At 39.3% G+C, this 22,855-nt stretch overlaps 4 protein-coding genes across 4 annotated transcripts; 2 read left to right on the forward strand and 2 right to left on the reverse strand.

Annotated features, from left to right (window-relative positions):
- Positions 1 to 891: 891 nt before the first annotated feature.
- GCK72_003360 (uncharacterized protein) lies at positions 892 to 3,578 on the reverse strand (the record flags this gene model as incomplete). Its single annotated transcript, XM_053724001.1, has 3 exons — positions 892 to 1,012; positions 1,805 to 2,551; positions 3,490 to 3,578. 3 exons carry the CDS (start codon positions 3,576 to 3,578, stop codon positions 892 to 894), a joined length of 957 nt encoding a protein of 318 aa, XP_053592646.1.
- A 4,630-nt stretch (positions 3,579 to 8,208) lies between these two features.
- On the forward strand, positions 8,209 to 9,916 carry GCK72_003361 (uncharacterized protein; the record flags this gene model as incomplete). Its single annotated transcript, XM_053724002.1, has 5 exons — positions 8,209 to 8,268; positions 8,500 to 8,655; positions 8,898 to 9,086; positions 9,420 to 9,544; positions 9,895 to 9,916. 5 exons carry the CDS (start codon positions 8,209 to 8,211, stop codon positions 9,914 to 9,916), a joined length of 552 nt encoding a protein of 183 aa, XP_053592647.1.
- Positions 9,917 to 10,415: 499 nt separating this feature from the next.
- Positions 10,416 to 13,545, reverse strand: GCK72_003362 (uncharacterized protein; the record flags this gene model as incomplete). The annotated part of the gene is made up of 6 exons (XM_053724003.1): positions 10,416 to 10,467; positions 10,867 to 10,991; positions 11,325 to 11,513; positions 11,756 to 11,911; positions 12,143 to 12,202; positions 13,351 to 13,545. The coding sequence occupies 6 exons, from the start codon at positions 13,543 to 13,545 to the stop codon at positions 10,416 to 10,418; spliced, it is 777 nt and encodes a 258-aa protein (XP_053592648.1).
- A 5,020-nt stretch (positions 13,546 to 18,565) lies between these two features.
- GCK72_003363 (uncharacterized protein) lies at positions 18,566 to 20,766 on the forward strand (the record flags this gene model as incomplete). Its single annotated transcript, XM_053724004.1, has 3 exons — positions 18,566 to 18,760; positions 20,419 to 20,577; positions 20,659 to 20,766. 3 exons carry the CDS (start codon positions 18,566 to 18,568, stop codon positions 20,764 to 20,766), a joined length of 462 nt encoding a protein of 153 aa, XP_053592649.1.
- Between the last annotated feature and the right edge of the window lie 2,089 nt (positions 20,767 to 22,855).

Here is a 22,855-nt window from a genome sequence, read left to right on the forward strand (position 1 = left end):
AAACTCTTTAGTGTAACTTTGTCAGTGTAAGACGCTTATCTCCAAAGTGGGCGGTGCTATTGAAAAATTGTCAACTACGAAAATGTAAATCTGATTGTGGTCTTTATTTTAGTAATTAACAACTTTTTGATCGCACCGCCCATTTTTGAGATATGTGTCTTTAAAGATAGACACCTCACAACAAGACGAGAGAGCGTCGCTCACCTATCTTTAAAGGCGCGTACCTCAAAAGTGGGCGGAGCTATCAAAAAGTTGTCAACTAAGAAAATGCAGCTTTTTTCTTGATCTACAAGATTAAAAAAACTAAAAACAGAAAAAACCACAAAACTCACAAAAATTGACCCCAAGAGGGATCGAACCCTGGTACCCATTCTCGTAGTGGTGCATCTTGACCGAGAACATCTCGGCCAAATTTCTGCTAAAAATGTGATTTTCGACATGGAAAACAAGGTTTTGAACAGTTTATAACGTCAAAAATAGAATTTTCCGGTTATTTTGATGTAAAAATCGCATTTTGGCGTAAAAAATGAGTATTTCTAATTTTTTTAAATTTTCAACTTTAAAAGCGCATATCTCCAAAGTGGTCGGAGCTATCGAAAATTTGTCAACTACCAAAATAAAGCCCTAAATTTTATCTACAATTTTGTCATTGCTTGTTTTTTGTTTGCTCCGCCCACTTTTTAGTTATGCGCCTTTAAAGATTGCTCTTTCAACAAGATTCTCTCCTCCCTCCCTACCAACTATTTTTGCGCCGAAGGCGCCCCCAGACGATTCTTGCGCCACAGGCTCCCCAGACAATTTCAGCGCCGCAGACACCCCAGAGAAGGTTCACAAGATTAATCATTTATATAAATTCAAATAATAATAATAATGATAAAAATAGAGCTGGAACTATTGAGGCGGGCGGCATTTCTTCCTGAAAGTGATAACATCTCCAATTGTGTACAACATTGCATAGTCTCCATCTGGTCTCTTGACACGATAACACTGATTAGGCTGGAATTCGTGGATTCTGAAATTTATTTGTGAAATTGGCTGAAAATCCTAGAAAATGAGCTCAAAATTGTCAAAAAACTTCTAAAAATTGGGAAAAATTGGTGAAAAATTCTGTAGAAACGACGTGATTTCAAAACGCGCCGAAGGTGCCCCAGCCCTAGAAAACGCGCCAAAGGCGCGCCAGACGATTTTAATTTTTGATAAAAATTAGAGTCTGGCGTACCATTGACGCGTTTAAAAGACAGGTTTTGATTTTAGGCAAAGTCTGGGGCGCCTTGGACGCGTTTTCTCGCTGGAAATCGCAAATTGAGAAATTCTGGCGTGCCTTTGACGCATTTTTTCAAAAAACGAGGCGGCTGGGCCGATTTTTTGGTGTTTTCAAGGGGCGCCTTGGACGCGTCGTTTTTCAGAAAAATTGGAAAATCTTGAACGCGCCAAAGGTGCGCCCGACTCAAATTTGTATCAAAAATTGATGTTGACTGGCGTGCGTTTGACGCGTTTTCTGGTGGCTTTAAAATTTGACGGTCTGGGGCACCTTCGGCGCGTTTTTGACCAGTTTTTAGTAATTTTGAGGGATTTCTCGGTATTTTGAGTCAATTTTACACAGATTTCTAGAATACACTGACAAAAATACACTGACCAAAGTACACTGACAAATGTTTTTTTTCAAATTCTGTAAATTCTGAAAAAGACGTTAAAAACTGTCAAAAATGACTCAAAATTGGGGCGAAAATTGCTCAAAATTCTGTAGAAACGGCGTGACTCCAAAACGGATACACTGACAAAAAATTTAAATAAAAAAACTCACTCTCCACCGTGATTAACAGCATATCTCTCCATCATCTCCGCCTCCATACCCTCAACCATTTTCGGTAGATCAAATGGATTTCTGTTGACAGTCATTTCAAAGTATTTCAACTCATATCTTCCAGCCATCCACTTCTTCCAGAATTCGTCCAAGTTGACTCCACCGCATCCAAGTTTAATAACCACCGCCTTAGAATTCAATACCGTATCCAAATGAGATGCGTCGTATTCATCTGGAGTCTTAATCACAAGTTGTTCCAGATGAATCGATTGGACATTACAATTCCTCGGATCTATCAGGCGAAGCATTCGCGCTCCATCGCACTTTCCGATTATCTCTTCGTCATGATCGCCTGGTCCTCGCAAAACGATTTCATCCATTTTCAATCCGATATGTTTGATATGTTGGAGAAGAGTATTTATCTCGAGTTGCCAACAACCAGCGAAATCCACTGACACACTTTTAATCGAAAATAAGTCGTTCAAAAAGTCGATAATATCGCGGTAGCCTTCGTGTAAATCAGAGCACCTCGAGGAAACTGGCTTCGTGGTATAGTCGAAAAGTGTGTTATGCGTTGGGGTATACTCATCATGGATCACTAGCAGCTCTTCACACCTTCTTGTTCTTTGCCAAAATATGAGGGAATGCGCGTACTCAAAGACGAACAGCGACAAGTCGAATGAGAGCCTTTTAGCCTCTTGTCTGATCTTTCCATAGGATTTTTTGGAGGTTTGAGAGACGGCGATTCTGGAAATAATTACTATGTTACACTGACAAAGTTACACTGACAATTCAGATCGTCAGGGGTGCCTGCGGCGCTAAAATCGTCAGGGGTGCCTGAGGCGCTAGAATGGGCTGGGGTGCCTGCGGCGCTGGAATCGTCTGGGGTGGAATCGGCTGGGGTGCTTGCGGCGCTAAAATCGTCAGGGGTGCCTGAGGCGCTAGAATCGGCTGGGGTGCCTGCGGCGCTAGAATCGTCTGGGGTGCCTGCGGCGCTAAAATCGGCTGGGATGCCTGCGGCGCTAGAATCGTCAGGGGCGCCTCCGACGCAAATATGATTGCATCTTGTTGAAACTGCAATCTTTAGAGGCGCATATCTCAAAAGTGGGAGGAGCTAGCAGAAAGATGCCAACTATAAAGATATAGTTCAGTTCAAGTTCTCCATTTTTGTAGTTGACAACTTTTCGATAGCTCCGCCCACTTTTGAGATATGCGCCTTTAAAATAGTGGGACGAGAGTGTAAGAGTGCGCAGAGTGCAGAGACGTCAATTTTCACATTTTTGTGTTCTTTTAACTATTAGAAACATAAAAAACACATTTTCAAAAAAACAAAAATAATTTGCCACCGGGTGGACTCGAACCCTGATGCTCAAGTGGGGACATGTTCAGTCGAAAACCCCACTGAGCCATTTGGCCACTTTTTTGAAAATAGCCAGAAAATGGGGTTTTCAGTGGTTTTGGACAGTTTAAAGTTGTATTTTTTGTTATTTTTAGAAATTCTAACTGGTTTTCGCTCATTTTTGGTCAATTTTCAATTTTCTAGATCCTACTCATCCGATTTTTAGTCGCTTTAAAGGTGCATATCTCAAAAGTGGGCGGAGCTATCAAAAATTTGTCAACTACAAAAATGTTGCTCTAGTCTTGATCTATACAAATATATTAAAATCATTTTGAAAAAAACTCACATTTCCGTTGGATCCATAAACTTCAAAACTTCCAGAAGTGGGACGTGAGGAAGGCGTTGAATAGGGAATGGCTCCAAGGGGGCAGCCATTATTACTTCAGAAAAAATATATGAGAATGTCAAAGGGACTGAGGACGGTAATGGAGAGATGACCCCTATTTATCGATTCAGACCGCACGATCTCCCGCTCTCCAAAAACATAACAACAAAAAAATTTTGATCTACCGTCAAAAATAGAAATTTTTGAAAAATTTGCAGGTCTACAACTTGATTTTTTTTATATTTTTAACGTAAAGGTCTAGAAAATAAAATTTCAGTTTTAGAATTATCCTGGATTCATTATCCAGCCATTAAATACAAAAAAGTCGTGATTTCAAGTATTTTTTTTTCAGTTCAAAATGGCTTCTTTTTTTTTTCAAAAATATTTACCAGTTTGTCTTCTTTTTTAACAGTATAAAACGAATGATAGCACTTTCCGAAATTCCTATTTCCCTTATCAGCCTGCTAAAAATGGCCCTGGCGTGCCTGCGGCGCTAGAATCGTCTGGGGCGCCATAGGCGCAAAAATTGTTGGTGGGGATGGTAAAGAGGATCTAGTTGAAACCGCTATCTTTAAAGGCGCATATCTCGAAAGTGGGCGGGGCCAGAAGGAAACTGTCAACTACAAAATTGTAGATTGAAATTAGGGCTATATTGTTGTAGTTGACAACTTTTTAATAGCTCCGCCCACTTTTGAGATATGCGCCTTCAAACGGTCAGAGGAGAACGAATCAGAGGGAGAGAGGGCAGCTAAGCTAGAGAAAATAATTTTTCACATTTTTTGCATTGTTTTGCCTAATAAAAGCTGAAAAACTCACTTCTATAAAAACCAAAAAAATATTTGCCACCGGGTGGACTCGAACCCTGGTACTTAGGTGGGAGACATGGTTCAGTCGAAAATCCCACTGAGCCATTTGGCCAGTTTTTTTGAAAATAGCCAGAAATTGAGGGTTTTAGGGATTTTGGACAGTTTTAAATTGTATTTTTAGTTATTTTTAGAAATTTTAACCGGTTTCCTTTATTTTTTCGGTCAATAATGAATTTTCCAGATCCTATTCATTTATATAAATATCACCTCGTTTTTAGTCCCTTGTCTTTAAAGGCGCATATCTCAAAAGTGGGCGGAGCTATCAGAAAAATGTCAACAACAAAAATGTAGCTCAGGACATGTACTATCTAGTCATCTAATAAATTTACTCCATTATCTCCTGTTCTCATCCCAAGACACACATTGCCATAGGCCTGTGCGTTGCGGTCGCGCGTCGCGGTCTGGTGGGAAATACATTGATTCTCATTCACCCGACTCCGGTTCTTTTCTTACGTTTTTTCAAAATGGGATCAAAATTTTCGAAAATTTTCAAAAATAAGAAAACGAAGAAACCTGCCGAAAAGGGATTCCCGATTCTACGTCTTCCCTTTCTGCCTATTTGGGAAATTTTGAAATTCATGGAGTTTGAAGAAATGTGAGTTTGTTTCGGAATTCCAAGTTTCGACTTTTTTGGCGGCACTAAAATCGTCAGGGGTGCCTGCGGCGCTAGAATCGTCAGGGGTGCCTTCGACGCAAAAATGATTGCATCTTGTTGAAACTGCAATCTTTAGAGGCGCATATCCGAGCTAGAATGGCTTTTTTGGCGTTTTCTGGCACTTTTTCCCGGCCCGCGGCACATTAACGAATAGCCATCCGGCCCGTAGTCGGTCGCAGACATAGAACTCGCTGAGATCTACATTTTGGTATATTTTTGAGCTTATAACATTGTTTCGGCCCGGTTTGCAAGTATGCTTTTTAATTCTATTTTACCTTTAATGCGAGTTAATTCCCAGGTGAAAACCTCTGAACTTGCGTTGTCTCTCCATTCGATGCGATCACTGAATACAGCTAATCGCCCAACTGGTGACTTTCCGGCTCCAGATTTTCTGTACTTTACGTGGTCAACGCTCATCAATGCTTCAGATTCGTCAGTCATCTGAAATTCAAGTTAAAATTTGTTTGCGGTGGGGCGCTCATTAGCTCATTGTACAGTTTGCAAAAAATTGGTAGAATAGGGTAGAACAGTTGGAAAATAGCATGAAAAATGAGCAAAATTAAGCAAAAATTGAGCAAAATTGACCGAATTTGATGAAAAAAACCAAGTAGAGGGACAAATTGCCAAACACTTGGCTAAATTACGCCAAAAAGCGGAAATTGGTGAGAAATCGACGAAAAGATACTAAAAACTTCAGAAAATGAGATAAAAATGGTTGAGAGTCTAATTTGGGATAAACTGACCCAGAAAACGGTATAAATTAAAAATTGAAAGGAAATTGATTGAAAATAGATGAAAAAGGTTGGAAAAAATCTGAAAAAACATCATAAATGGTCACATTTTCAATGAAAAATTCAATAAATTTAAACAAAATTTTGGGAAAAAAGGACTTTTTTGAAGCCAGGACTTGACAAGCATACTTGCAAACCTGGCCGGCCCGTAACTCGCTTCAAACTCACTATTATGAGCTGAAAAATATACCATAATGTAAATCTCAACGAGTTCCATGTCCGTGACCTACTACGGGCGGGATATTCGTTAATGTGCCGCGGGGCGGGAAAAAGTGCCAAAAATGCGAAAATGATCACAAAAAAGCCTTTCTAGCCCGGCCCGCGGCATATTAACAAATAGCCATCCGGCCCGTAATAGGTCACAGACATAGAACTCGTTGAGATCTACATTTTCCTATATTTTTCAGCTCATAATATTGAGTTTCAAGCGAGTTACGCATGGTAAATTGGCGCCAAAGTTCAAAGTTCAAATTTTTTGATTTTTTTCTGCAAAAAAGTCAAACTCATCATTAATGGTCACATTTTCAATGAAAAATTTCAAAAAATTAAAGAAAATTTTGGGTGCAAACCGGGCCGAAACGGGCCGACACGGGCCGGCCCGTAACTCCCTTCAAGCTCAATATTATGAGCTGAAAAATATACCAAAATGTAGATCTCAGCGAGTTCTATGTCTGTGATCTACTACGGGCCGGATGGCTATTCGTTAATATGCCGCGGGCCGGGAAAAAATGCCAAAAACGCGAAAATTGTCAAAAAAGCCTTTCTAGCCCGGCCCGCGGCACATTAACGAATAGACATCCGGCCCGTAGCAGGTCATGGACATAGAACTCGCTGAGATCTACATTTTGGTATATTTTTCAGCTCATAATATTGAGTTTGAAGCGAGTTACGAGGCGGCCGTATGAAAAATAGTCGAGGAAAAGAAAAACCTAATCGATATGTATGCCAGTCGACACCACACCTGTCTCCAACACGGATAATCAAAAGAAAAATGGAAAATGAATAGAGCACCGCCCGTGTCTCAGCTAACAGCCAGATAATTTGAATATGTCTCCCCCTTATGACAACCAGCTGGGGCCGTCTCTTCTCTCTCGGGGCGAAACGTGTTGTTGTTGCCCTTTCCTCTCGATGTCTTTTCCTGTAGAATCTCGTCGCTCTCTACCTGTCTGCGTTTCTTCTCACTATCTTTGGTATTTGTGTACAAAGAGAAGGGGGTATAAGGGGAGCGTCTCTTCGACGACACGTCCTTCAGCTCTTCCTCTCGTCGTCTGCGTCTCCCGATGAAAAGATTATTATAATGAGGGGACAAGAGGAGTGGTAGGATATGGAGTACGGAGGCCACGCCTTTTTTCCAAGACAAACAGACACACAGACAGACATGATGCGATTTGAGCTATTATGGAGTGGAAAACGTGATATTCAGATTCAGCGCGTCGAGAGGTTTCAGAAAAGTATAATCATGCCTAGGTTTGGTGAGAGTTGGGGTACCGCCACGAAAACTACAGTAATCCATTCCTGGGTTACTGTAGCTTTCGTGGTGAGACCCAATGTGGTGGGAATCTAGGCATAATTATACTTTTCTGAAAGCTCTCAACGGCCTGAGTCTAAATATTTTACCTAAAATCTGAAAATCATACAAAACTTTTGAAATCTACAGTACCCTTTATGGAAATCGTGTCGAGACCCAGCTTGTTGGTACTTTTCTGAAAGCTCCCGACGAGCCAAATCAGGATGGTTGAAAATTTCGGGGATTATCCGAAAACAGACTGTAGTTTTTGTCACTTTTTCGGAAAATGATCGATTTCCCCCTCTCACCATCTCCCCCCTCGACGACCCCCGTCCCGATGTAATCTAACGGACCGTCCGTTCGTTTTTTGTGTATTCGGGTGGTCCCTTTTTCTCCGAGGCCACCAACCGCGCACACTAATGTTAAACTCCGTCCGAGACGGTCTGAGGGGTCCGTTTCTCTCACCATCTCCTGAAAACACACACTATTTCTTTGTGCGCGCGGGGCGGGAGAGGAGTATGGTGGTGATGGTCCGGTAGCCATCGATGTTTCTTTTGTTAATAAGACGGGTTGTACAAGTTTTGTAGGATTTATATCACAAATCATTGAAAAAACCGTTCCAATCTAGAGCGAACCTTAGGACCTCAGATGGGAGGTACTGCTTAATTGGGTAGCACTTCTGAAACAGTACGGCTCTTATTGAGGACATTTTTGCAGTAAAATGCAGACAGATCTTGTCAGTTTTTTAAGCACAGAGACCTTTATAAATTCCTACAACCTGGACCTAGAGATCGCCAATTTGTCTGTCTGTTTGTCCTCCTCCTCGCTAACTTCATAACTTCATGATCCCCACTTTTTCAGATGTCATCGTCAAACCTGACACCGGGCCAAAAATTTATTAGAATGGTGATGAAGATAAATGTGAGTTTTTTCAGCTTGGTGACCAAGCTTACTGTACTTTTAATTACCGTACCACAGTTTTAAATGTTTTTCTTAAAGCTTAGAACTATCCGAATCGAAAATCTAACGATCATACTGTTCGAAATGTTCAAAGCATTTTTTTCTAAGACTTCCACCTGTCTGTGTGTCTGTTTGTCCCGCTACACCACAAATTAATACCAAAATTGATATCAATTGATCAATGACTTCCAGAGCGACCCCAATTCGTACATTTACGAGATTCCGTCAGAGGAAACGCTGAACGATGACGTGTCCACGGAGCCTAATGTCCAAAAGAATCCATTTCTGGAAACTTTGCATAGAAGATTGGATCAGATGATGGAAGCGGAAGGAGAAGTCGAGGAGAAGGTTGGTAGAAAATCTCTGTTTTCTCTCAAAAAATCAGTCAAAAATCATGGATTTCGAATGTAATTCTGTCAGACAAATTACAAAAAAAGACAAAAATGACCTAAAAATTGTCAAAAATTGCATTTTTTGACAGAAAATCTAATATTTCGGTTCAGAAACGAGTCAAAAATTGTGATCTTTGGCATAAAATTAGTCAAAAACCCTGTCTATCTGAAAATTGACTACCCACTACCGTATTCCAGAACGACTCTTCGGATTCGGATGACGGCGACAGTAGTGACGATGAGTTCTTGCAGGAGATTAACGGTGACCAGGAGCAAGACCTACAACCATCAACAGAGGAGAACACTGTCGGAGAGCCGCGTGATTTGGCTGAAAGTGTGTGCAGCATTTTGAGAAGACGGATGGAGGTGTCATGGGATAAGGAGAAAGTGAGCCCTTGAAAATTTCCAATCTTTTAAAGTGATTTTCATCCAAAATTTAGATTTTTAGCGTGATTTTCATCATTTCTACACTAAAAACTACGATTTTTAAGTTAAAATCGTTATTTTTTGAACAAAAATAACAATTTTTGAGTAATTTTTAGTCAAAAATCCCAATTTTTGCAATAGTTAGTCTAGCTGTCTCAATTTTACCGATTCTTTTTATTAATTTTTGAGATTTCGTCCCATAACTTTATTAGTTTTAATTGGATCAACACACTTTTTATACCATAAGAAAGCCCGTATTTTTCTCTATCGATATAACCTGATTTCAAATTTCAGATTACGCCCCAAATAGCCGGAGTGTACCCAGGAGCATCTCAAGTTAACCAGCCACCGGCAGAAGCGGCGGAAATCAGAGAATTGAAGTTGGCACTGGAAAAAGAGAGAAAAGAACATAAGGAAACGTAAGTAATCCAGATTTGGGATAAGTTTTGGGATAATTACCACTTTCCGAGTAAATTGCGTTTTAGAGCTAATTAGTGCCATGTGGAAAGCCATGTCGACTATTTTTTGCTATTTTCAGTCGTTTTAGAGCCAAATTATGCTGATCTGACTGTCCCGAAACTGAATTCCATGGAGAATGCTTGAATTCCATGGAGAATGCGATGGCGAGAATTCGTGGCTGAAAAATGGAAAAATTGGTCAGAAATTAGAGATTTTCAGTCAGATTTATTGCTAAATGGTCGAATTTTCAGATTTTCAGCTTTTCTGTGATTTAAGCGATTCAAACTGTTAAAAACTGTCTAAATTCCAGATTATCAGCCGGAAATGACTAGAAATCAAGTCTTGGAGCAGTGTTTGCCGATTTCAAGGGATTTCGAGCTCAATTTCAACTCTAAATGACTGGAAATTGGTCTTTCGGGCTGATAATCGAGGGTTGGATCAGTTTTTTCAAGATTTGAATGCTTCCGACTGTCAAAAAAGGCCCAAATTAACAATTTTCAGCTCTAAATGACAGAAGATAAAGGTTTGGAGCAGTGTTTGACAGTTTTGAGCACAAAATTGAGAGTTTCAGCATCAAAAATATAAAAAAAACTGAAAATCGAGAATCGAGCGGTTTGAAGTAGGAATTTTTTATAGCGTAAAAAAGTTTCCCCCAAAAAATTTTCAATTAAGTTTTTCAAAAAAAAAATCCTCATTTCCAGGAGTCTCCGAGAACATTATGCTCGGTCAGCTGGCTCGTTGCGGTACGGGATGTTTCGATTTGGTGTTGGATGTGGAGAAGTGCAAATATGGAATGGAAATTCCACAGAATGTCGTCATGGGTGCCGGTTATTACGGTGGATTCGCTGGATCGCCGAATGCGTGAGTTTTGGGAGCGGAAAGGCTGAAAATCGACGATTTTTGAGCTCAGAATGCTTAAAATCGCAGAAATAGGAGCTTTGAGTGCTGAAATTGACTGAAAATCTCAATTTTGGGGTCAAAATTGGCAAAACTTGCTCCAAGTGCTGATTTTCAGTAATTTTGAGCTGAAAATCTCAATTTTGTGCTCAAAATTGGTAAAAACCACACTTTTTCTCGCCATCGCATTCTCCATGGAATTCAAGCATTCTCCATGGAATTCAGTTTCGGGACAGTCAGATCAGCATAATTTGGCTCTAAAACGACTGAAAATAGCAAAAAATAGTCGACATGGCTTTCCACATGGCACTAATTAGCTCTAAAACGCAATTTACTCGGAAAGTGGTAATTATCCCAAAACTTATCCCAAATCTGGATTACTTACGTTTCCTTATGTTCTTTTCTCTCTTTTTCCAGTGCCAACTTCAATTCTCTGATTTCCGCCGCTTCTGCCGGTGGCTGGTTAACTTGAGATGCTCCTGGGTACACTCCGGCTATTTGGGGCGTAATCTGAAATTTGAAATCAGGTTATATCGATAGAGAAAAATACGGGCTTTCTTATGGTATAAAAAGTGTGTTGATCCAATTAAAACTAATAAAGTTATGGGACGAAATCTCAAAAATTAATAAAAAGAATCGGTAAAATTGAGACAGCTAGACTAACTATTGCAAAAATTGGGATTTTTGACTAAAAATTACTCAAAAATTGTTATTTTTGTTCAAAAAATAACGATTTTAACTTAAAAATCGTAGTTTTTAGTGTAGAAATGATGAAAATCACGCTAAAAATCTAAATTTTGGATGAAAATCACTTTAAAAGATTGGAAATTTTCAAGGGCTCACTTTCTCCTTATCCCATGACACCTCCATCCGTCTTCTCAAAATGCTGCACACACTTTCAGCCAAATCACGCGGCTCTCCGACAGTGTTCTCCTCTGTTGATGGTTGTAGGTCTTGCTCCTGGTCACCGTTAATCTCCTGCAAGAACTCATCGTCACTACTGTCGCCGTCATCCGAATCCGAAGAGTCGTTCTGGAATACGGTAGTGGGTAGTCAATTTTCAGATAGACAGGGTTTTTGACTAATTTTATGCCAAAGATCACAATTTTTGACTCGTTTCTGAACCGAAATATTAGATTTTCTGTCAAAAAATGCAATTTTTGACAATTTTTAGGTCATTTTTGTCTTTTTTTGTAATTTGTCTGACAGAATTACATTCGAAATCCATGATTTTTGACTGATTTTTTGAGAGAAAACAGAGATTTTCTACCAACCTTCTCCTCGACTTCTCCTTCCGCTTCCATCATCTGATCCAATCTTCTATGCAAAGTTTCCAGAAATGGATTCTTTTGGACATTAGGCTCCGTGGACACGTCATCGTTCAGCGTTTCCTCTGACGGAATCTCGTAAATGTACGAATTGGGGTCGCTCTGGAAGTCATTGATCAATTGATATCAATTTTGGTATTAATTTGTGGTGTAGCGGGACAAACAGACACACAGACAGGTGGAAGTCTTAGAAAAAAATGCTTTGAACATTTCGAACAGTATGATCGTTAGATTTTCGATTCGGATAGTTCTAAGCTTTAAGAAAAACATTTAAAACTGTGGTACGGTAATTAAAAGTACAGTAAGCTTGGTCACCAAGCTGAAAAAACTCACATTTATCTTCATCACCATTCTAATAAATTTTTGGCCCGGTGTCAGGTTTGACGATGACATCTGAAAAAGTGGGGATCATGAAGTTATGAAGTTAGCGAGGAGGAGGACAAACAGACAGACAAATTGGCGATCTCTAGGTCCAGGTTGTAGGAATTTATAAAGGTCTCTGTGCTTAAAAAACTGACAAGATCTGTCTGCATTTTACTCACCGCCCCCATTTGAGTTATGCGCCTTTAAAGGTAGCTGTTTCAACAAGTTCCCTACCATCTATGCAACCTTTTTTGCGCCGAAGGCGCCCCAGACTATTCTAGCGCCGCAGGCGCCCCAGACGATTCAAGCGCCGCAGGCACCTTAGCGATCCTAGCGCCGCAGGCACCCCTCTCAACAGTGGGTGATAATTTTTGTGCGCATTGTGCCCAATTAACGGACCAGTCGACCCCAAAATTACCTCAATTTTTTCAAATTATTCTAGATATCCCGTTATCTCTATATCCTCTGGTCTATCACCTCTCTCCTCATCAGCCTCCTCGGTTGCTCCCCTCTATCAAAAAACTGACAACTACAAAAATGTAACCCTGGTTTTTATCTACAATTTAGTAATTGCTTCTTTTTTTTGAAGACCTCCTCTGTTTTCCCTTGCCGGCGGTGTTAGAATCTAGAGCTGGAGTGTCATGACATGTCTGTGACGCTAAAATGCTTATCTACAAAAGACATATATCTCAAAAGTGGGCGGAGCTAGACTAAATCCAGAAAAACATTTTCAAAGCTGACAACTTCCCGCAGGCACACCAGGCCACTTTTGCGTCGGAGGTGCGCCAGGCCACAATTTCGGCCTTATTTTGTAATAAAAAGCCTCTGAAAATAGTTATATTTGTGTTAAAATTCATTTTTCGGTAAAAACTGATAACTTTGCTGCAAAAAATCTCAAAAAATATCAGTAAGGAATGCGGAAAACACCGGAGCTACAGAAAAGTTGTCAACTACAAAAATGTTGCCCTAGTTTCGGTCTACGAAATTACTTAGTTTTGTAAAATTCAAATAAAAATGAGCAGCGTGACGGACTCTCAAGGTTACCCATTTTTTCAGTGCGCCGAAGGCGCTCCAGCCTGTTCTATAAATGCATTCTAGCGTCGCAGACATGTCACGACATTTTTGAGTCGAAGGCGCGCCAGCTCATGAAATTTTTCATATTTTTATCAAAAACCAACCTTCAAATGTCTCTTCGGATGAAACAACACCAGCACCCTTATCAAACAAAACATGACCGTATACAACTGAGAAATATACTCAAATCCATAAACAGCCGCCACCAAATACCTTATAAAACTATCTGGTTTCATAGTTGACGCATAGAAAGTGACAGCAGATGTAAATGGTATACGGTAGACGAGAGAATCCAACATTGTGCAAATAATATTCATAAATTGCATAGATAAAAACGATTTGAATACGTAGGGATGAATTTCACGGCCAGTGGAAGAGTTTTTCTTTTTTTGATAAAATAGGAACATTTTTGAAGTTGAATAAATAGTGGGCAGGAGACAGATAAATAAGAATAATATATAGATAGAGACATAGTCGAAATTATAAGAAAATGATTGATATTCAGGGAATTGGGAGATAGGGCGATACGCGTTTCGAGCGAGATCAGATGGCATCGGCATGTGCTCTGCCTTGTCTGAAAAAGAAGAAGACATGTGTGGTGTCACGAAACAGAGGTCAAGACATGTATTTATCATGAAAAACATGTTCAGTCATGCGTATATGGAGTCTAGCAGGGGTTGGACTTTTTGGAATATGACTGCATCTAAGGTGCGCCAGATCACCAAATTTTACAATTTGGGCGTTTTCCGTATGTCTGCGTGTCTGAATGTCCAGATTTCTGCGTTTCTAGCTATTTCTGGGTTATTTTTAACCTAAAAACGAATCCGAGACGCGCCAGACTCAATATATAATAAATTTCATCCAATTTTCAGCCAGAAACGCATCAAAGGTGCGCCAGACCACCAGATTGGGACTTTTCCGTCTGTATGGTTGGGGTTGATAATCTGAGAACAAATAAGACATGTCACGTTTTTTCTAGAAATCGAGATGAAACAGAGTTCAAGAAATGTATTTATCATGAAAAACATATCCAGTCATGCGTATATGGAGTCTAGCAGGGTTGGGTTTGAACTTTTTGGAATATGATGAATAATTCTCCACATGAATCAAGCCACTTGTTTCGTGTGGAGCGCTGAATAAGGAAGATTATGGAGTCAGTTTGGAGTTATGGAACGTGACCTATATCATTGGAAAGTTGTGAAAACGCTGATTCCAAATATATAGTCAGCTTTTGCCCTCGAGGCCTGATATTTGAGAAAAACAAGTTTGGGAAAGTAGCATTGGGAGAGTGCTCTGCTTTGTCTGAAAAAGAAGAAGACATGTGTGGTGTCACGAAACAGAGGTCAAGAAATGTATTTATCAAGAAAAACATGTTCAGTCATGCGTATATGGAGTCTAGCAGGTTGGACTTTTTGGAATATGATAAATATTTGCTATTATACACAGTCACGTAGCTCGTTTCAAAATGAATATTATCAGCTGAAAAATATGCGGAAATGTATATCCCAGCGAGCTCTATATCAGAAGTGAGTTTTATTTCGACAATATGAAACGAACTTCAAAAATATGAAGTTAATATGTTGTATCGACTTCTGACTTCCGGGTTTCAAATTCGGCTGCTTTTTCGGGGCTACTGGTAGGGGATAAGAAAAATTTCGGAATTTTTTATGCTCGAAGGGTAGTAATACCATTAATAGAACATATTAACTTCATATTTTTTAAGTTCGTTTCATATTGTCGAAATAAAACTCACTTCCGTCTAACTTCCGATAGAATCTATATCTGCGGCCTACTACGATCCGGATGGGTATTTCTAAATTTTACATGCCGTAAAAACGGTATTAGAGCGACATGTCGCTTTATTTTTCGAACAAGTTTTTGTCGTTATATTAGAGGCTGTCGTTTTATTTTTCGAACAAAGTTCTAAAAGCCAGCCAGGTTCGATTTATGCGAATAAACGTGAAATCAGAAGAAAAAACATGAAAAATTAATGAAAAAACAACGAAAATACCCAAAAACAGGGTGTCGGTCTATTTTTCGAAGCTTAATTGTGCTGTCGTTCTATTAACTTGGATAAAGGACGCCCTACCTCAACCTTCAGAAATTAATCTATATCTTAATAAAAAATTTCGGTGAAAATTTCATGCATTTTATCGAATTTCAGCCGATTTTAAGCTAGTGCCGTCATTAGACAGACTGAAAGAAGAAGCATGAAAACATCTGTCTCGACATGTGCCTCATTAGTTAAGTTGGTCAAACTTAGAAAAAAAAGAGTACATGTTCTCACTTTTATGTTTTTTTTCATGCGCATGAAAAATAGTTTGCAAATTTCTGTCTAATGACGACACTAGCTTAAATCCGGCTGAAATTCGATAAAATGCATTTGATCAGCCTATGTTGTTGTACCGGAAAATGCGTCAAAGGCACGCCAGCCGACTTCAAGTTTTGATAAAATTAGGAGTCCGGCGTACCTTTGGCGCGTTTAAAAGACAGAATTTGATTTTTGGTAAAGCCTGGGGCGCCTTGGACGCGTTTTTCAGTTAGGAGCGATTTCGAGGCAATTTTAACCGATTTTTATTCGATTTTGGCCGATTTTTATCCGACTTTCATGCGATTTTTACATTTTGAGGCAGTTTTTTTATTTTTCAGTCAATTTTCGCTCAGGAACCCAAACCTACAAACTCACTGCACCCTATCACTCCAAAATCTACTTTTAATGCGTCAGCGCGACAGGAAACGCGTCAGAAGTCTACTGTGCGCATAACGCGATAAAAATGTTTTGAAAATTGTTTCACCGGAAAAAAAACCCAATTTTTGGAGATTAAAAATAAGTTTTGGGGAATTTTCGCAATTTTATTACTATAAAACACCAAAACTCTACTGAATTCGGTAGAAAACGGCTTAAAAGTAGATTTTGGAGTGATAGGGTGCAGTGAGTTTGTAGGTTTGGGTTCCTGAGCGAAAATTGACTGAAAAATAAAAAAACTGCCTCAAAATGTAAAAATCGCATGAAAGTCGGATAAAAATCGGCCAAAATCGAATAAAAATCGGTTAAAATTGCCTCGAAATCGCTCCTAACTGAAAAACGCGTCCAAGGCGCCCCAGGCTTTACCAAAAATCAAATTCTGTCTTTTAAACGCGCCAAAGGTACGCCGGACTCCTAATTTTATCAAAACTTGAAGTCGGCTGGCGTGCCTTTGACGCATTTTCCGGTACAACAACATAGGCTGATCAAATGCATTTTATCGAATTTCAGCCGGATTTAAGCTAGTGTCGTCATTAGACAGAAATTTGCAAACTATTTTTCATGCGCATGAAAAAAAACATAAAAGTGAGAACATGTACTCTTTTTTTTCTAAGTTTGACCAACTTAACTAATGAGGCACATGTCGAGACAGATGTTTTCATGCTTCTTCTTTCAGTCTGTCTAATGACGGCACTAGCTTAAAATCGGCTGAAATTCGATAAAATGCATGAAATTTTCACCGAAATTTTTTATTAAGATATAGATTAATTTCTGAAGGTTGAGGTAGGGCGTCCTTTATCCAAGTTAATAGAACGACAGCACAATTAAGCTTCGAAAAATAGACCGACACCCTGTTTTTGGGTATTTTCGTTGTTTTTTCATTAATTTTTCATGTTTTTTCTTCTGATTTCACGTTTATTCGCATAAATCGAACCTGGCTGGCTTTTAGAACTTTGTTCGAAAAATAAAACGACAGCCTCTAATATAACGACAAAAACTTGTTCGAAAAATAAAGCGACATGTCGCTCTAATACCGTTTTTACGGCATGTAAAATTTAGAAATACCCATCCGGATCGTAGTAGGCCGCAGATATAGATTCTATCGGAAGTTAGACGGAAGTGAGTTTTATTTCGACAATATGAAACGAACTTAAAAAATATGAAGTTAATATGTTCTATTAATGGTATTACTACCCTTCGAGCATAAAAAATTCCGAAATTTTTCTTATCCCCTACCAGTAGCCCCGAAAAAGCAGCCGAATTTGAAACCCGGAAGTCAGAAGTCGATACAACATATTAACTTCATATTTTTGAAGTTCGTTTCATATTGTCGAAATAAAACTCACTTCTGATATAGAGCTCGCTGGGATATACATTTCCGCATATTTTTCAGCTGATAATATTCATTTTGAAACGAGCTACGTGACTGTGTATAATAGCAAATATTTATCATATTCCAAAAAGTCCAACCTGCTAGACTCCATATACGCATGACTGAACATGTTTTTCTTGATAAATACATTTCTTGACCTCTGTTTCGTGACACCACACATGTCTTCTTCTTTTTCAGACAAAGCAGAGCACTCTCCCAATGCTACTTTCCCAAACTTGTTTTTCTCAAATATCAGGCCTCGAGGGCAAAAGCTGACTATATATTTGGAATCAGCGTTTTCACAACTTTCCAATGATATAGGTCACGTTCCATAACTCCAAACTGACTCCATAATCTTCCTTATTCAGCGCTCCACACGAAACAAGTGGCTTGATTCATGTGGAGAATTATTCATCATATTCCAAAAAGTTCAAACCCAACCCTGCTAGACTCCATATACGCATGACTGGATATGTTTTTCATGATAAATACATTTCTTGAACTCTGTTTCATCTCGATTTCTAGAAAAAACGTGACATGTCTTATTTGTTCTCAGATTATCAACCCCAACCATACAGACGGAAAAGTCCCAATCTGGTGGTCTGGCGCACCTTTGATGCGTTTCTGGCTGAAAATTGGATGAAATTTATTATATATTGAGTCTGGCGCGTCTCGGATTCGTTTTTAGGTTAAAAATAACCCAGAAATAGCTAGAAACGCAGAAATCTGGACATTCAGACACGCAGACATACGGAAAACGCCCAAATTGTAAAATTTGGTGATCTGGCGCACCTTAGATGCAGTCATATTCCAAAAAGTCCAACCCCTGCTAGACTCCATATACGCATGACTGAACATGTTTTTCATGATAAATACATGTCTTGACCTCTGTTTCGTGACACCACACATGTCTTCTTCTTTTTCAGACAAGGCAGAGCACATGCCGATGCCATCTGATCTCGCTCGAAACGCGTATCGCCCTATCTCCCAATTCCCTGAATATCAATCATTTTCCTATAATTTCGACTATGTTACTAGCTATATATTATTCTTATTTATCTGTCTCCTGCCCACTATTTATTCAACTTCAAAAATGTTCCTATTTTATCAAAAAAAGAAAAACTCTTCCACTGGCCGTGAAATTCATCCATACGTATTCAAATCGTTTTTATCTATGCAATTTATGAATATTATTTGCACAATGTTGGATTCTCTCGTCTACCGTATACCATTTACATCTGCTGTCACTTTCTATGCGTCCACTATGAAACCAGATAGTTTTATAAGGTATTTGGTTGCGGCGCTTTATGGATTTGAGTATATTTCTCAGTTGTATACGGTCATGTTTTGTTTTGTAAGGGTGCTGGTGTTGTTTCATCCAAAGAGGCATTTGAAGGTTGGTTTTTGATAAAAATATGAAAAATTCCGCTGGCGCGCCTTCGACTCAAAAATGTCGTGACATGTCTGCGACGCTAGAATGATTATCTACAACCGTCTGGGGTGCCTGCGGCGCTAGATTGCTTTAGAACAGGCTGGCGCGCCTCCGGCGAACAGTATATAGATGCGAGACGAAGGAAAATGTGAGACACCTCGTATTGTTGGCAGTCAAGTTTTGAAGCGTTATATTTTAAAAGTGGGCGGAGCTAATAATGGTGAAAATGAGAACTTGATTGTTTTCCAAGTTTTGTGAAAAACTTGAAAATCATCTCAAAAAGCTTTAAAATCGATCACAACCTTATGAAAATTGCGCTCTACGGATACTGATATAAACACGATTGTTAGGGTTACTGTAGGGGTTAAGCGACGCAATCGTCATGTCTCACATGTGAATCAATGGCATTACTGTAGACCAGAGCTGTGTGGAAGTCATTGTTAAAGAAAAGGAAGCAAAAATTTTCAAAACGGAAGTCGGAGTTCCGGAAAAAGATGTACAGTTACAATTTACGCTGACCCATGTACATACACTGACAAAACTATACTGACCAAAAAATTTCAACGGAAGTCGAAATAAGGAATTCCGCACAGCTGATCTGTCGTATACCATCGAAATGAGCTATTTTCAGAATATTCGGCGATTTTTAAGCAAACTTTTTGTAATTTTCGTGTTTTTCCGGGTCCGTAACAATCTTTTTGAAAAATCGGACTTTTTTAAACTGAGAAATTTGGCAACTGTGAGTTTTTGAAACCCAACTTTTCGAAACCAGTTCCGGACAGGATTGAGCGGAATTCCGCCTTCCGTCATTTAAATCTCTTTTCGCCTTCCGCATTGAGGATACCAGCCTGAAAAATGTGTTCGCCTAATCGAATTAAGTGATGTTTTTAAAAGCTTTTTTGCAGCAAAGCTATAAGTCTTAACCGAAAAATGAATTTTAACACAAATATAACTTTTTTTTAGATACTTTTTATTACAAAAAAAGGCCGAAATCGTATTAAAAAAAAGAAATTTTCTTCCGTTGGACGTGGTCTGGTGTACGTCCGATGCAAAAGTGCCCTGGGGCACCATTGGCGCAACAATGGTTGGTGGGGAGGGGGGATAGGATCTTGTAGAAATAGCAATATTTAAGGGCATATCTAAAAAGTGGGCGGAGCAACAAAAAACAAGCAATCAAAAAATCGTAGATCAAACCTAGGGTTACATTTTTGTAGTTGTCAGTTTTTTGATAGCTCCGCCCCCATTTGAGTTATGCGCCTTTAAAGGTAGCTGTTTCAACAAATTCCCTACCATCAACGCAACCATTTTTGCGACGAAGGCGCCCCAGACGATTCTAGCGCCGCAGGCACACCAGACTATTCTAGCGCCGCAGGCACTTCAGCCGATTCTAGCGCCGCAGGCACCCCAGATGATCCTAGCGCCGCAGGCACCCGAAACAGTTATAGATAAGCATTCTAGCGCCGCAGGTATCCCAGGCCACTTTCGCGCCGAAGGTGCCCCAGACTCTAGCGCCGCAGGCACACTTAAAGGCGTATATTTCAAAAGTGAATGATAATTTTTGTGTGCCCAATTAAAAACCTTGTCGACCCCAAAATTACCTTAATTTTTTCAAATTATTCCAGATATCCCGTTATCTCTATATCTTCTGGTCTATCACCTCTCTCCTCATCAGCCTTATTGGTTGCTCCCCTCATATCATGACTAATGCGATGGCTATGCAGTTGGATTACCCATTTCAATATGGTTCAATTATTCTCACTACAATGGTTGGATACGCTAGTGTGAGTTTTTATGAACCAGGAAGTAAACATTTGATTTTTTGAAATGCAAACGCGCTCTACCGGAACAAAAAATCTTTTCAGCACGCTCAAGTGATCGGTGGGTACACATTTGCTATATTCGTCACTGCTTGTATTGTTCTGACTACATTAGCAATGTTACTGAAAATGAAGAGTTTGAAGTTGATGTGAGTTTTTAGGGGACGTTTTGAAACTGGTTACTGTACTTTTGTCGTTGTATTTTTGTCAGTGTACTTTGGTCAGTGTAACTTGGTCGTTGTAACTTAGTCACTTTATTATTATAAAAAGAAGTCGTGGCCTAGAATCCGTCAACTCAGCCATCATAAAATCGCACCATGACGTCAATCGATACAGCTGAAAACGAGCGTTTTTTTTTTTCAACTTTTGCAATTTTCAACTTAAAAGCCACATATCTCAAAAATGAGCGGAGCTAGAAAAAAGTGTGATCTACAAAAATGTGTTAAAATTAGAATCCTCCAATTAATTCTGAAGCCGTAACGTCATCTTAAAATCGATGAAAAATCAGTGAAATTCTACAGTGTAGATTTACGGGGGAGGATTTACGAGATTTTTAAAAATTTGGTTTTTTTTTCGTTTTTTGATGGGAATAAAGGGTTTTTAAAATCAAAAATCGTAAATTTCTGCAATAAATCTACATAAAACAATCAGAAACTCGTCATATGGGCTTTTGAAGTGTGGTTTCCACCGTTTTTTTTTCTTTTTTTTTAAATCAAAATCAACGATTTTTATGTTACTTGTAGATTTACGGAGTCGTCTCATATCGAATTACGAGAATTTTAAAAACCTTGTTTTTTTGACACTTTTTTTTATGGAATAGAGGTTTTTAGGGGTAAAAAACATGATTTTTAGCGTAAATATTACCAAAATGATGTCTCTAACGACACTTTAGCGCCGAAGGCACGCCAGCTCGTGATTCTTTTTTTTTTTTTAAAGGCGCTTATCTCATAAGTGGGCGGAGCTATGAAAAAGTCGTGAACTACAAAAATGGAGAGCTTAACGTCAATCAGGCCAGGTATTTTCTTTTTATACAGATTTCAATTATACAATGACAAAAATACACTGACCAAACGTCTCTAAACCTATTTCCTCCATTCCAGGACCCAAAATTCGCGTCGCTAATCAAAAGCCGAAATGACACTGACAATTACAATGTGCATCATCCTCATCCCCTCGTTATTCTCTCTATTCCTCACATTGACAGTGCTCGTTGCAGTCAGATACACCTCATATGTTATACTCATCCGACCGATTGTTCTGGATTGTCGAGTGAATATTGTGTCTTGTTATTTCTATTGGACACATCCCTATTTCAAAATTAATCCAGTGTCGAAATCAACGACGGTTCGGTCGTTAAGTACTAATTAACTTTTTAATTGCGGTAGTGTCATTTATTAGAATAAATATTTTATAATTGGCAGCCCGTCTATGTACGGTAATCCGTCACGGTTATCATTAAAACACAATTGCCACAGTATATAATGAATTGTGCCTGCCTACCCAGACTTTGGGCCTCACACTTTAACAGAATATGTTCTCAGACAAGGCAAAGAGGGAGAGCAAAGACGTTATTGATTCTTAGCTAGAGACTGTGCCGCAGAAAGTGGGCGGAGCTTATAGACTACGTGCCGCACGGTTAGATTAGTTAACCGGCGGAGGACTAAAATCTTCTCCCCCTGCTCCTCGATCCGAAAAATCTTTTCTGGCCAAGCAAAGAAACCTTCGAGAACGTTCTTAGGCATTCTCACCTACAGGACAGATGGTAGTCGCTATAGCGGCACATCTACTTGCGCCGAAGGCGCGCCCGACTGTTTAGTATGTGCCAGAGCTGTGCGGAAGTAAAATTTTCAAAAAAGGAAGAAGGACGAAGGAAGAAGGAATAACATTTCCAAAAAGGAAGAAGGAACGACAATTTTCAAAAAGGAAGAAGGAACAAGGAAGAAGGAAGTGAAAAAAGCCCGGAAGAAGGAAGAAGGAAGTTGGGTCCGAACCCGGAAGTCGGAAGTTAATTTTGAAAATGACAAATTTGAGGAAAAAATTTTCTAGCCATCCCTGAAAACCAATTTTGGCGTTGTTTTGCATACAAAATTCCATTAAAAATCACCAAAACTCCGCTGAAATTCCGTCGAAAATTACAAAATTTTTGTGAACTTTTAACACGGAAGTCGGAAGTGGCAAACAATTTCAACGGAAGAAGGAAGAAGGAAGAAGGAATACAATTTTGCAAAAAGAAGAAGGAAAA

The sequence above is a fragment of the Caenorhabditis remanei genome, chromosome I (genome assembly GCF_010183535.1).
Source record: "Caenorhabditis remanei strain PX506 chromosome I, whole genome shotgun sequence".
Lineage (NCBI taxonomy): Eukaryota > Metazoa > Nematoda > Chromadorea > Rhabditida > Rhabditidae > Caenorhabditis > Caenorhabditis remanei.